The sequence below is a fragment of the Acipenser ruthenus genome, chromosome 53, assembly GCF_902713425.1.
Source record: "Acipenser ruthenus chromosome 53, fAciRut3.2 maternal haplotype, whole genome shotgun sequence".
NCBI classification, from domain to species: Eukaryota; Metazoa; Chordata; class Actinopteri; order Acipenseriformes; family Acipenseridae; genus Acipenser; species Acipenser ruthenus.
In genome coordinates this window covers 3,827,992-3,842,475 of record NC_081241.1, presented here as the reverse complement: position 1 = coordinate 3,842,475, position 14,484 = coordinate 3,827,992, and the positions used below count along the sequence as shown (strand labels likewise).

General features: G+C 44.2%; 1 protein-coding gene across 1 annotated transcript; it reads left to right on the top strand.

The window, feature by feature from the left end:
* Nucleotides 1-4,861: 4,861 nt before the first annotated feature.
* Nucleotides 4,862-7,060, top strand: LOC117969725 (endonuclease domain-containing 1 protein-like). Its single transcript, XM_034917651.2, has 2 exons — nucleotides 4,862-5,216; nucleotides 6,385-7,060. The coding sequence occupies exons 1-2, from the start codon at nucleotides 4,932-4,934 to the stop codon at nucleotides 7,042-7,044; spliced, it is 945 nt and encodes a 314-aa protein (XP_034773542.2). The 5' UTR covers nucleotides 4,862-4,931; the 3' UTR covers nucleotides 7,045-7,060.
* The last annotated feature ends 7,424 nt before the right edge of the window (nucleotides 7,061-14,484 follow it).

The window sequence follows — 14,484 nt, the reverse complement described above, 5'->3', positions numbered from 1 at the left end:
TCACCACCGACATGCCACTCAACAACAGCTCGGTCACAACAATATATATATAAAATAAAAAACATTGCACCTCTTTAGATATTCATATATACATATTCATAAGAGCCTCCCTCACAAAAGAACAAGGTCAAAGGTCTTCATCCATCACACTTTTGACATAAACTATCGTAATTACCACTATCCACTCTACCAGCAATGGTATCAGGGATTTAAACAGTGGGTTTGCCACTCCAAAAACAATAAACAATAAACACTGTTCCATGTGCCCGTGCTCCGTGGTGCTGTAACAGTTTGAAGTGATGTGGCAGTGCAGGTGCTCCGTGGTGCTGTAACAGTTTGAAGTGATGTGGCAGTGCAGGTGCTCCATGGTGCTGTAACAGTTTGAAGTGATGTGGCAGTGCAGGTGCTCCGTGGTGCTGAAACAGTTTGAAGTGATGTGGCAGTGCAGGTGCTCTGGGGTGCTGTAACAGTTTGAAGTGATGTGGCAGTGCAGGTGCTCCGTGGTGCTGAAACAGTTTGAAGTGATGTGGCAGTGCAGGTGCTCTGGGGTGCTGTAACAGTTTGAAGTGATGTGGCAGTGCAGGTGCTCCGTGGTGCTGAAACAGTTTGAAGTGATGTGGCAGTGCAGGTGCTCCGTGGTGCTGAAACAGTTTGAAGTGATGTGGCAGTGCAGGTGCTCTGGGGTGCTGTAACAGTTTGAAGTGATGTGGCAGTGCAGGTGCTCTGGGGTGCTGTAACAGTTTGAAGTGATGTGGCAGTGCAGGTGCTCCATGGTGCTGTAACAGTTTGAAGTGATGTGGCAGTGCAGGTGCTCCGTGGTGCTGAAACAGTTTGAAGTGATGTGGCAGTGCAGGTGCTCTGTGGTGCTGTAACAGTTTGAAGTGATGTGGCAGTGCAGGTGCTCCGTGGTGCTGAAACAGTTTGAAGTGATGTGGCAGTGCAGGTGCTCCGTGGTGCTGTAACAGTTTGAAGTGATGTGGCAGTGCAGGTGCTCCGTGGTGCTGAAACAGTTTGAAGTGATGTGGCAGTGCAGGTGCTCCGTGGTGCTGTAACAGTTTGAAGTGATGTGGCAGTGCAGGTGCTCCGTGGTGCTGTAACAGTTTGAAGTGATGTGGCAGTGCAGGTGCTCCGTGGTGCTGTAACAGTTTGAAGTGATGTGGCAGTGCAGGTGCTCCGTGGTGCTGTAACAGTTTGAAGTGATGTGGCAGTGCAGGTGCTCCGTGGTGCTGTAACAGTTTGAAGTGATGTGGCAGTGCAGGTGCTCCGTGGTGCTGTAACAGTTTGAAGTGATGTGGCAGTGCAGGTGCTCTGGGGTGCTGTAACAGTTTAAAGTGATGTGGCAGTGCAGGTGCTCCGTGGTGCTGAAACAGTTTGAAGTGATGTGGCAGTGCAGGTGCTCTGGGGTGCTGTAACAGTTTGAAGTGATGTGGCAGTGCAGGTGCTCTGGGGTGCTGTAACAGTTTGAAGTGATGTGGCAGTGCAGGTGCTCCGTGGTGCTGTAACAGTTTGAAGCGATGTGGCAGTGCAGGTGCTCTGTGGTGCTGTAACAGTTTGAAGTGATGTGGCAGTGCAGGTGCTCCGTGGTGCTGTAACAGTTTGAAGCGATGTGGCAGTGCAGGTGCTCTGTGGTGCTGTAACAGTTTGAAGTGATGTGGCAGTGCAGGTGCTCCGTGGTGCTGAAACAGTTTGAAGTGATGTGGCAGTGCAGGTGCTCCGTGGTGCTGTAACAGTTTGAAGTGATGTGGCAGTGCAGGTGCTCCGTGGTGCTGAAACAGTTTGAAGTGATGTGGCAGTGCAGGTGCTCCGTGGTGCTGTAACAGTTTGAAGTGATGTGGCAGTGCAGGTGCTCCGTGGTGCTGAAACAGTTTGAAGTGATGTGGCAGTGCAGGTGCTCTGGGGTACTGTAACAGTTTGAAGTGATGTGGCAGTGCAGGTGCTCTGTGGTGCTGTAACAGTTTGAAGCGATGTGGCAGTGCAGGTGCTCTGTGGTGCTGTAACAGTTTGAAGTGATGTGGCAGTGCAGGTGCTCCGTGGTGCTGTAACAGTTTGAAGCGATGTGGCAGTGCAGGTGCTCCGTGGTGCTGTAACAGTTTGAAGTGATGTGGCAGTGCAGGTGCTCTGTGGTGCTGTAACAGTTTGAAGTGATGTGGCAGTGCAGGTGCTCCGTGGTGCTGTAACAGTTTGAAGTGATGTGGCAGTGCAGGTGCTCTGGGGTGCTGTAACAGTTTGAAGTGATGTGGCAGTGCAGGTGCTCAGGGGTGCTGTAACAGTTTGAAGTGATGTGGCAGTGCAGGTGCTCAGGGGTGCTGTAACAGTTTGAAGTGATGTGGCAGTGCAGGTGCTCTCTGGTGATGTAACAGTTTGAAGCGATGTGGCAGTGCAGGTGTTCTGGGGTGCTGTAACAGTTTGAAGTGATGTGGCAGTGCAGGTGCTCTGTGGTGCTGTAACAGTTTGAAGTGATGTGGCAGTGCAGGTGCTCCGTGGTGCTGTAACAGTTTGAAGTGATGTGGCAGTGCTGATTAATAACTTAGCTTGCAGATATGTGGACAGGCTGACCATAGCTAAGCCATGGGCAGGGGGACAGGATAGCTGCCCTCCACCGTTAGACAAAGCCAAGAAGCAGGTGGAGGCTGGGGAGGAGGAGACGAACTCTGGCACACAGCAGGGACGTAATGGATTGAGGTAAGATATAAATCCTTTCCTTGCCAATCATTGGACATATTGTTTATCGAAGGACAACTAATATACTAACTATATGATTGATGATTTGATCTGATATTGGAAGTGCCTAAAATATGCTTGATGTTTATGTGATTTGATCCTTAAAGTGAGTTTTGAAGTTTAAAGTGAGTTTCCGGTGAGAACCACCACTTTGCTTAATTAACTGACCAATTGAATATTAAAAGCTGTAGCCAGCCTAGAAGTTCAGTTCGGGTGAAACTCAGGAGTGAGAGCATGGCTGTATGTGTGAGCTTAAGGCTTTTCCACAAATCTCTTTTTTCGGTAAAAGCCGGCTTTAACTTGTTTTTGTATTTTGTTGGCTTTTGTCTAGTTTTGTTATTAGTTCATAAAGGTGCACTGCCCAGCGCTGAACTACATTTTGTTTGTTCATGTGTTGCCAGGCTGATGACCATGACCACTCAGTAGACCTTGCCACACATCAACTCACTCTCTTATTGAATGACTGTCACACAAAAGTGAATATCATTTAAGTGGTCATTTAAGCGCACCACTTTTAGCCTGGCCAGACATTAAAAAACATTAAAATGTTTAAAGTCAGAACATACAATACTTAAATGTATGTTTACTGTTACCCTTTTAAGAGTGAGTTTTAGGAAACGTTGCCCTTTTAAATATGTTGGAGGACCTTGACCTTTATAACCATTCAAAAGCATTCCAAATCCTAAAAGGTATAGACAATGTCGACCCAGGGGACTTTTTTGACCTGAAAAAAGAAACAAGGACCAGGGGTCACAAATGGAGATTAGATAAAGGGGCATTCAAGGAACAGAAAATAGGATTTTTGTTTAATTTCTTTTAACTTTATTTTGTATGGTGGATTACATTGTTTTGACTTTTTGTGTTTTCTGTTTTTGTTTGTTATGCTATTGGATTATTTTTTTGGGACATCTATACTGGACTATTATTATGGGACATTATTTTGTATTTACTTATTACCTATGTAGGCTTTCCGGTGGATTTACCACTGTCCTATTCTGTCCTATTCTGCCCTATTCTGTTTCAACTTGGTTTTATGTGCATGGGTCAGCAGCTATCAGAGGTACTGTGGGTTATAAAATTGTTTGGTAATCTGTGTGTGTTGGATAGATGTTTTTGAAATTAAATGTGTTGCACTCAAACAAACCTAGCAATCCTATTTTTTGCTGTGTGTCTGCCTTTCTGCCATCTACTTTTTATGTCATTTTCAAGGAGTTTTTGGTAGTAACCGATTCTTATTCTAGGAATGTTGTGTTGGCCTTTTGGGTCAAAGGTAGATTGTTACAAATGTATTACTTATTGCATAACTTAAATGCACAATTATTATTGATAAAACCCATGTTCTATTCCTGTTTACATCCATTTCCATTTCCCTGGTAACAGCACGTCTTGCTACAAACCTGGTTTCCTGCCTCTTGGAAGTAAGAGCGGAGGAAGAAGGATTGCCGCTGGTGGATCTGCCGTCCACTCCCACTGCTGAGGTGCTGAAAGGCAGGCAATCAAAACCGGACAGCAGCTCCTGAACCGGCACCTTGAGTAACTGCAATAAAAATAAGAATCGCTCAGATCAACGTTACAATTTAAGAGGACAATACAAATAAAATGTAATCTGAAGCTACTCTTACATTGCTTCCATGAGCACGGACTGAGCAGCTGATCCGAGCTGACCCAGGTTCACCCGTATTGATAATCTACCTGAGTTGAGTGAAAAGACTGCAATCCCAATAAAGTGTTCACATTATCTGTTTCCTGCTGACCGTGGAAGTGGATTAAATGTTTACGCCCACACGTCACTGGATTGGTCAGTTTTGTGATGTCCTTCCACCCATCCCGCTTTGGGAAAGGGTCTGAAAAAAATCAGGGCAGCCCAGATTGGCAGCCAATGCGGGTCGGTTAAATGAACATGGAAATGCAGTATCAGGGGCAGCAGGGTTTTCAACCCGGACTGAGTGGTGCATGGAAACGAGGCATCTGTGAGAGTTATATCAAGCATATGGACCCATCCCCCCCGAAACTACACTGCAGGGGACACAGCTGTTGCGTAATGTCTATCTGTTTATGAGAAATATTTGCTTACCTTGATATTTGCACCGGATTAGTTAATCAGTGTCGGACGTGTGTGTGTGCGTGCATAGGTGTCTCTTAAAGATAAATAAATATCTCAGGAGCAGCAGTTGCTTTCCTATCAGCTGCAGGACAAGATTTGTGCCATCATGTACCGTCTGCTTCCCATCGTCGTACTCCTCGTCAGTTTGGTGGCACTGTCATCAGATGCAGAAGTGGTCAGGTCATTGACAACATGCAAATCAAGCTTTTACAAAGGACATATCCCTAAATATATTGCCACAAACAACCATGTACGCATTTGTCAGTTGTTAAATAACAAATATCATTATGCAACGCTTTTTGATAAAGAGAAGAGGGTTCCAGTTTATTCTGCTTATGTGTTCAAATCCGACAACAACAGTGAAAGACCACTTTGGTATTACGAACCCCAGGTAAGAAGGTGTTTATTTTATTATCCCCTTCTGGAGATGCATATCCCTGACAGTAAAGATTTAGCAGAGGGAGGTGTACATTCGTACATACTTCTCAGTTTAGGGTTTCGCATGCATCTCTCTAGAGGACAGCTTCTACAATTGTGATGAAACTTGCTAAGGACCTTCTTGAGCTCTTGTATCATAATCTGGGGATGCATGGCGGTTATGTGTGTGTCTGTCAGCCTGCCTGCCTGTTTTCATGTGACACATAATTATTTTGTTATTTTTTTCTTCCTGTCTGTATGTCACACTACTTATCCAGTTATAATGAAACTTAAAAAGGACATTAGGAGTTAGAAGTATGAGAAACTGTCTGTCTGACACTTACATTGGTACATTTACCTTGATACACACTTATTCTCTTGTGATGAAAGGTAACATGAAGGTAAAAGCCTCAGATTGGGTCGTTACCTTATCTCTGGATGAGATAAGCAGTGAAGGAGGCATGTGTGTGTGTGTGTGTGTGTGTGTGTGTGTGTGTCTGTCTGTCTGTGTGTGTGTCTGTGTATAGAGCTGAACTAAACAAAATTTGATTGTTTCTTTCTCTCATTACACAGAACTACTACATCTTCTAATTACATGTTGCTATTGTATGGTCTGCGAGTGGGATTGAGCTGAATTGATTTTAAAACAATCCTGTAGGACAGGGGTGCACGATTCCGGTCCTGGAGGGCCGGTGTCCCTCCTGGCTTTTGTTCCAACCTTGCCCTAAATTACTTAATTGGACCAATTATTACCAATTATTGGTCTAATTAAGTAATTTACAACACAGTTGGAACAAAAGCCAGGAGGGATCCGGCCCTCCAGGACCGGAATTGTGCACCCCTGCTGTAGGACATACTGTAGATTGATTAGTACTGAATGAGTTTATGCACTTGAGAGTGGCACTCCGCGGGATCCCAATCAAAATGTTTCTCCCAGAGTAGAGTATGTGGTTCATTGTTAACCTCAGCAGAAATGTTTGTGTCTCAGTCCATGTCTGTGTTTCAGGATCACATGGTTTTCCGGGGAGTCTGAGTAGAGACTCAGTAGGAATATGAGGCTCATTATAAGATTTAACCCAGTATAAAGTACCAGGTAAAGACAATGATGTTGAAGTGTACGTTTTCTTGTCTATCTTTTGAAGGTCAGCGATCCCAGTAGTAGCGAGAAATCTATGCTGGAGTACAAACCAGGTTCAGGAGTGAAGAATCAAGCAACTGATGAGGATTACCAGGACGCTACAGCTTACAAATACACCAAAGGACACGTCAACCCTTTCAGTCACAATTCTGGGGACGGGGCGACTGCCACATGCACCTACACCAATGTCGTGCCACAGCTTAGCAACTTCAATAACGTTATATGGAGTGCACATGAAACCAACCTGGCAAATATATTAAAAGGCAATTGCAGAGATCCCAATACCCCCTATGTTATTGTGGGTGCCTATCCATCCACTGATAAATTCATTGGCGTGGACAAAAAAGTGAACGTGCCTGAATTTATGTGGTCAGCATTTTGCTGTGCTAATGAGAAAAATAATGGTATTTTGTCAGGAGCGTACTGGGCGAAGCATGAGAACAACGGCACAGTTTATGAAATTAGTATGTCAGACCTGGAAAAGAAGCTCACCAAAGATCCAGTTAATCCAGTGACCATCTTTGTGGGTGGATGTAAGGCTCAAAGTCAGGGATTCCTTTCTGAAATGACAGATGGATGGGTAGCAGAAGGAATGTTTGGGAAGATATTGGTAGAATACGTCACTTCGTTATTGAAATCATTGTGGGCGACTTGGTTTGAATAATAAAGATGAATAACACCTCGGCCAGGCCAAGTTCCCAAAACAAATAGCATTTCTTCTGATATCGATTAGAATTTCTTCTGTTATTGATTTGAATTTCTTCTGTTATTGATTTGAATTTCTTCTGTTATTGATTTGAATTTCTTCTGATATTGATTTGAATTTCTTCTGTTATTGATTTGAATTTCTTCTGATATAGATTATAATTTCTTCTGTTATTGATTTGAATTTCTTCTGTTATTGATTTGAATTTCTTCTGATATTGATTTGAATTTCTTCTGATATTGATTTGAATTTCTTCTGTTATTGATTTGAATTTCTTCTGTTATTTGAATTTCTTCTGTTATTTGAATTTCTTCTGATATTGATTTGAATTTCTTCTGTTATTGATTTGAATTTCTTCTGTTATTGATTTGAATTTCTTCTGATATTGATTTGAATTTCTTCTGTTATTGATTTGAATTTCTTCTGTTATTGATTTGAACTTCTTCTGTTATTGATTTGAATTTCTTCTGATATCGATTATAATTTCTTCTGTTATTGATTTGAATTTCTTCTGTTATTGATTTGAATTTCTTCTGATATTGATTTGAATTTCTTCTGATATTGATTTGAATTTCTTCTGATATTGATTTGAATTTCTCTGATATTGATTTGAACTTCCTCTTGTTGACTGGCTCACTGGTGCGTCTTATTGTGTGGATTAACCCAGAGTGATTCGCTCAATACAACAATATTAACCAGTTTAATACTGACACTTTATTAAACTTCAAAATCAGCATGCAATATGAAAAGGCACTTTATGCATAACAACACAGAGTGTGCAGTCCTCATTCCTCTGGGCCAACACATAAACTCTATACAAGTAAACTTTTTACAGTTAAACTCTATACAGCCTTGTCATACCCAACCTGTAGTTACATCATTCTTTAACGATTCCTTCTTTTGTAACTGTTTTCCAATAAAGAGGTAGTAACCCTCTTGGCCCTTCTAATAAACATACAATTCATTTGGTAACTTTTCTCCATTACAGCTGTGGTACCCTGTTGGACCTTCTAATCACAATTCATGCATCTGACTCACACACACCCTGCTAATAAGATCTATCACTGCAGGAGATTACAACACACAGCCACCCACCATATATCATCCCCAGATAAGGACTGTGTCCTTTTTTTTTTTTTTTTTTTTTTTTTTTTTTTAAATTTAGTCGTTGCCAATTAGTATTTATTATTTTCTCCCCAATTTGAAATGCCCAATTATTTTTTAGGCTCAGCTCACCGCTACCACCCCTGCGCTGACTCGGGAGGGGCGAAAATGAACACACGCTGTCCTCCGAAGCGTGTGCTGTCAGCCGCCCGCTTCTTTACACACTGCGAACTCACCGTGCAGCCGCCTCAGAGCTACAGCGTCGGAGGACAACGCAGCTCTGGGCAGCTTACAGGCAAGCCCGCAGGTGCCCGGCCAGACTACAGGGGTCGCTGCTGCGCGGTGAGCCGAGGACACCCTGGCCTACCTAACCCTCCCTCCCCCCGGGCGACGCTCGGCCAATTGAGCGCCGCCCCCTGGGAGCTCCCGTCCACGGTCGGCTGTGGAATAGCCTGGACTCGAACCGGCGACGTCCAGGCTATACAGCGCATCCTGCACTCTAGCGAGTGCTTTTACTGGATGCGCCACTCGGGAGCCCAGGACTGTGTCCTTCTAAGTAACTTCCACAAGTTTGCCTTTACATTGAAAGCTCACACAATTTGGATAGAAGGAAAAAAAATACACAGACAAAGCATAGGAACACATTAATTAAATAGGAAAATATTACAAAGCAACACATTTCACGCATTTTTTCAGGATTTTAAAATGACAGAAAGCGTTTAATACTGTGTGGTTTCGCTGTGCAGATGCGTTATATAGACATGGTCCGTCTGCATACATATCAATACAATTGCTGAGTTTGCCAACTTGAAGAGCGGTTTATTTACATGATCATATTCCAATCATGTATGTGTTTGGAGGCAGTAGCACTCAAAGGAGCTGGCCACCAGGATTGTGCACACTGGAACATCAACAGTGAAACAAGAAATCACGAGGGATTTGGGAGCTAAGTTAATTATAGCAAGTGCTTGGTAGGATTTGCTTTCACAATCTGCAGCATCTGTTGGCGAGAGGTTTCTGCATTTCATCAAATCAAATTGAATCACAGCCTTCAATAAGATGTGTGCATGAGCTATAGTGCTAGTACAAGACACTGAGAGGAGCAGCCTGTACTACAGCGGAGACTCCATTCTCAGGTGCACACTTACATACACGCTATTAATGAGCACGGCTCTCCAGCCACGTGAAGCTGAGGACTCAAAAGTGAATGTCTGAATAATAATAATATTATTAAGTTTACTTGTATGTTTGTAAGTGACACAGAAATACTCTCTCAACTTCTGAACACTTACAAACACATTAAGTCAATAAATCTGAAAGCTGATATTTATGCACTTAATCTGTTTTTATGGACCCTGTTGTGGTTTAAACGTTCAGAGCGCTTGTCTACACTCTGAAAAATTCTAAGTGAAGTTGCTACTAATGGGGCGTGACCTATAATATCATATAAAGAATAAGTCTATTTTTTTTAAATCTAATATAAATCAAAAAATGTGTTTGTTAAAAACTTCATATTGATTCTCCATCACTTTACAAACTAACATTTTTGTATAGAAAATTATGATTTTGAGCCTCAGCATGTTTTCCTGTTTTGAGCTGTGCTGTGTGCTCATTCCCTCTGCCCTGAGAAAGTTGTAACATGTTTGCAGTACACGTGGAATACGATGCTTCAGACGTATGAGAATGCAGAACAGAGCAGGTCTGGGCAGATAGAAGTTTGCAAAAAAAATATAAATACCCTGAAAAAAATGCAGTTACATTGTAGATTCATTGGCAACTTGCATTCCATTGCAGGTGTCCCTGTCAGTGTGCTGAAGTCTGTGTTCTGTCTGCACTTGAGCATACTGCCCCATAAAGCGATGGAACCAGAAATAAAGAACGCACATGTTCCATTCAGGGACTTGTTAATTGGTGATTCTGAAGTCCGCACATCAGAATCACAGCCAGCCGAGTCACACCAAACCAGCTCCTAATGAACTCCTCCTTGACTCTTGTAATAGCTTTGATAAATCTGACACCATATGTGACAGGGTGCGTCAGCAGAGACTTGGAGACCAGAAACGCTACAGTTTTACAACAATACATCACATAATACAAAAACAAGCCGCACCGCACTTCCTTTACCGTCACCTCACTAACACCCGTGATCACCCTTTAAATACACCAGCCACGTCTCCACGTTTTTTGCACGCCCCCCCCTCCCCCCCCCCCCCCCCCCCCCCCCCCCCCTTAGGAGTTCATGTTGACTCCGAAATGTCTTCATCTAGACAATGTGGGGAAGCTATAAAAAAGGCCAACAAGATGCTTGGATATATTGTGGGAAGTGTTGAATTTAAATCAAGGGAAGTAATGTTAAAACTCTACAATGCATTTGTAAGACCTCACCTAGAATATTGTGTTCAGTTTTGGTCACCTCGTTACAAAAAGGATATTGCTGCTCTAGAAAGAGTGCAAAGAATAGCAATGCAGACAGGCTAAAAGTTCCTCTGCTATTATTATTTATTTCTTAGCAGACACCCTTATCCAGGGCGACTTACAATTGTAACAAGATATCAGATTATTTGTACATACTGTAACAGAGCGGCACTCACTCTGGTTCGTTGCCCCTTTAAAAGCAGGACCCAGGACACAAGAAATGGAGTTTAAGCGCTTACACGCTATTTTTAATACACAAAATAAACACAAACAAAATAAACACCTAGCTCCGTTTGGAGTGCTAACTACACAGGTAGGTTCACCCTAACTACCAAACCGGACAGCTAAGCTGTTTACCAGCAGACAAACACACCATGGTACTTACAAAGGAGACTGCTCGGAAACAGCACACGCAGCCTTCCGTTTCCTTCTACTCAGCAGCCTCGAGTAGTTTAGCTGTCTCTCTTAAATACCCTGCACCAGGTTCCAATTTACAATCGCAACCAGGTGTGGGTGATAATTAAATAATAACACAATTAACAAAACAGTGCATACGCACATGTTTTCTGTAGGGAGGATATTAACCCCCTCCCTGCTGTGTTCACATCCTCCCCCTCAAGTGTGCAACACTGATCGGCCATTCCAAGGCCACCCCCTCCCCTAAAACACAACCACCCACCCTCGAGTCCACAAATGTCAATTTTCGCCCTCTTACACGGGCGGGCTTGAGGGTGGGTCAGTTCCTCCGGCGCTTCCAGGAAGGGACCGTGAACCGGCGACATGGGACCCCACCGGGATGACAGGGGCGACCGAAGCGACGGCCGGGGAACAGGAGGCTGCAGCAGCGGGCAGAGGTCTTCACCTGGGGACCGGCGCAGCAATGTCCGATCACCCAGGGGGAGTTTAGCAGCGAACAGGGGGAGCACCAGTGACGTCTGGCAGCAGCCCAGCGACATCTGGGTGCTCGGGGAGAGCGGAGTAGGGAACCAGGGGTAGAGCTGTGGCCGGTGGTACACACTCCTGGGCTCCAGGTCTAGCGCAGGCAGGTCCAGGCAGACCGGCAGGGTGTCCAGGAGCAAGGGGCACGGGATCACCTGCAGCAGCGCCGGACCGGAACGCAGGGGTGGTGGTCGGGGTTGTGGTGGAGGTGGGCTCCTCACCTCCTCCCCCTTGTCTGTAGCCGGCGGCGGTACCTCTTGCTCCCTCGGCTGTCCTTCCTCTGGCTCCGGGAAGGACTCCTCCCGCTCAGGACACAGCACCATGTCCTCTGGTGCAGGAGACTGCGGGGCTTCTCTCGCCGGGACTGCAGACAGCGGTGCCTCCCTTGCCTGCTCCCATTTTTGGAGCAGCAGCTCCAGCTCTGTTGGCTCCCGCTCCCTTGCTTCCAACGGGGCCAACCCCAGCTCTCTCTCCCATCTCAGTCTGCTCTAACTGAGCAGCGGTGTTCCGGTTGATCCTTGCGATCAACTCTTCAGTGCTTTCCATTTTTTCTCTGGGTCGTAGGGGCGCCCACACTCGCTGCCACCATATGTAACAGAGCGGCACTCACTCTGGTTCGTTGCCCCTTTAAAAGCAGGACCCAGGACACAAGAAATGGAGTTTAAGCGCTTACACGCTATTTTTAATACACAAAATAAACACAAACAAAATAAACACCTAGCTCCGTTTGGAGTGCTAACTACATAGGTAGGTTCACCCTAACTACCAAACCGGACAGCTAAGCTGTTTACCAGCAGACAAACACACCATGGTACTTACAAAGGAGACTGCTCGGAAACAGCACACGCAGCCTTCTGTTTCCTTCTACTCAGCAGCCTCAAGTAGTTTAGCTGTCTCTCTTAAATACCCTGCACCAGGTTCCAATTTACAATCGTAACCAGGTGCGGGTGATAATTAAATAATAACACAATTAACAAAACGGTGCATACGCACGTTTTCTGCAGGGAGGATATGAACCCCCTCCCTGCTGTGTTACAATATAAAGTACCTTGCTCAAGGGTACAGGAGCAGTGTCCCCCACCTGGGATTGAACCCATGACCCTCTGGTCAAGAGGCCAAAGCCCTAACCACTACTCAAAACTGCTTCCCACTGCTGCACATTAATGATTTAGATTCTGGTAAAGTAAGCAAACATGTTAAATTTGCAGACGACACAAAAATAGGAGTGGCAAACACTGTTGCAGCAGCAAAGGTCATTCAAAATGATCTAGACAGCATTCAGAACTGGGCAGACACATGGCAAATGTGGAGGCTGTGTGGTCCAGCGGTTAAAGAAAGGGGCTTGTAACCAGGAGGTTCCCGGTTCAAATCCCACCTCAGCCACTGACTCATTGTGTGACCCTGAGCAAGTCACTTAACCTCCTTGTGCTCCGTCTTTCGGGAGAGACGTAGTTGTAAGTAACTCTGCAGCTGATGCATAGTTCACACACCCTAGTCTCTGTAAGTCACCTTGGATAAAGGCATCTGCTAAATAAATAAAATAAATAAATTACATTTAATAGAGAAAAGTGTAAGGCACTGCACGCAGGCAATAACAATGTGCATTAAAAATATCATATGGGAGATACTGAAATTGAACAAGGAATCTATGAAAAAGATCTAGGAGTTTATGTTGACTCAGAAATGTCTTCATCTAGACAATGTGGGGAAGCTATAAAAAGGGCAACAAGATGCTCGATATATTGTGAGAAGTGTTGAATTTAAATCAAGGGAAGTAATGTTAAAACTTTACAATGCATTACTAAGATCTCATCTGGAATATTGTGTTCAGTTCACCATGTACAAAAAGGATATTGCTGCTCTAGAAAGAGTGCAAAGAAGAGCAACCAGAATTATCCCGGGTTTAAAAGGCATGTAATATGCAGACAGGCTTAAAGAATTTAATCTATTCAGTCTTGAACAAAGAAGACTACGCGGCGATCTGATTCAAACATTCAAAATCCTAAAGGGTATAGACAATGTCAACCCGGGGGACTTCTTTGACCTGAAAAAAGAAACAAGGACCAGGGGTCACAAATGGAGATTAGATAAAGGGGCATTCAGACCAGAAAATAGGAGGCACTTTTTTTACACAGAGAATTGTGAGGGTCTGGAACACGTTCGCAGGAATATGTACAGACCATCATGACAGTAAAAATAGACATGATGAAGCGTTCTTACCTTTGTATAAGTTAGCGTCAGCCGCACGAAGAGCACAGCGTGTGGTTTTCACTAACTCTACTGTGCAGAATACATTTTTTTTCTATGGGTAAATATCGGGACTTTCTTCCTATGCATCGGGACGCGGGACATTCGCTAGGAAATCGGGACTGTCCCGACCATATAGGGACTGTTGGCATGCATGATACCAGTGATGTGTTAAGTGCTGTGAACTCGGAGGTAAACACTTCAAATTCTACATTTATTAGAATTCGGGTCGTTGACCTCTCGTACACTGCATCTAAAAACAATGATATCTTAAATAATTATAAAATTGGTTACCAAACTGAAATTTTGTTTTCAACAATAGCATTGTCCAATCGTGTGCTTAATGGTATCTTTGCCTCACGCAAGCTGTTTACGAGCTGATTATCAAATACACCAATGAGAGTATAGTTTTGTGAGGACTGACAGCGTGGCAACCAGTAGAATCGATGGATTAACCCACCAATGGCCGTATACGCTGGGGACGCGATGATTAACAATGCCCAATCAATATCCAGATCTGGGCTGACTCAAGTAACTGAAACCCAATGCAAATATTGGGCGGGTCCCATTCGCTGTAAAGCCGGTGGGTTTTTTTTTCATCGTCAAACCAATGAGAGTTGTCAGACTTTTGATGGATGGCTTCCAGGTCCAATAGGGTGTCTTTCTTCCGGGAAGAGGGCGTGTCAATCTCTT

Coding starts and splice junctions, on each gene's coding strand:
- LOC117969725 (XM_034917651.2), top strand. CDS start 4,932: ATGTACCGTCTGCTTCCCATCGTCGTACTCCTCGTCAGTTTGGTGGCA. Junction 5,217..6,384: donor TTTGGTATTACGAACCCCAG/GTAAGAAGGTGT, acceptor TATCTTTTGAAG/GTCAGCGATCCCAGTAGTAG.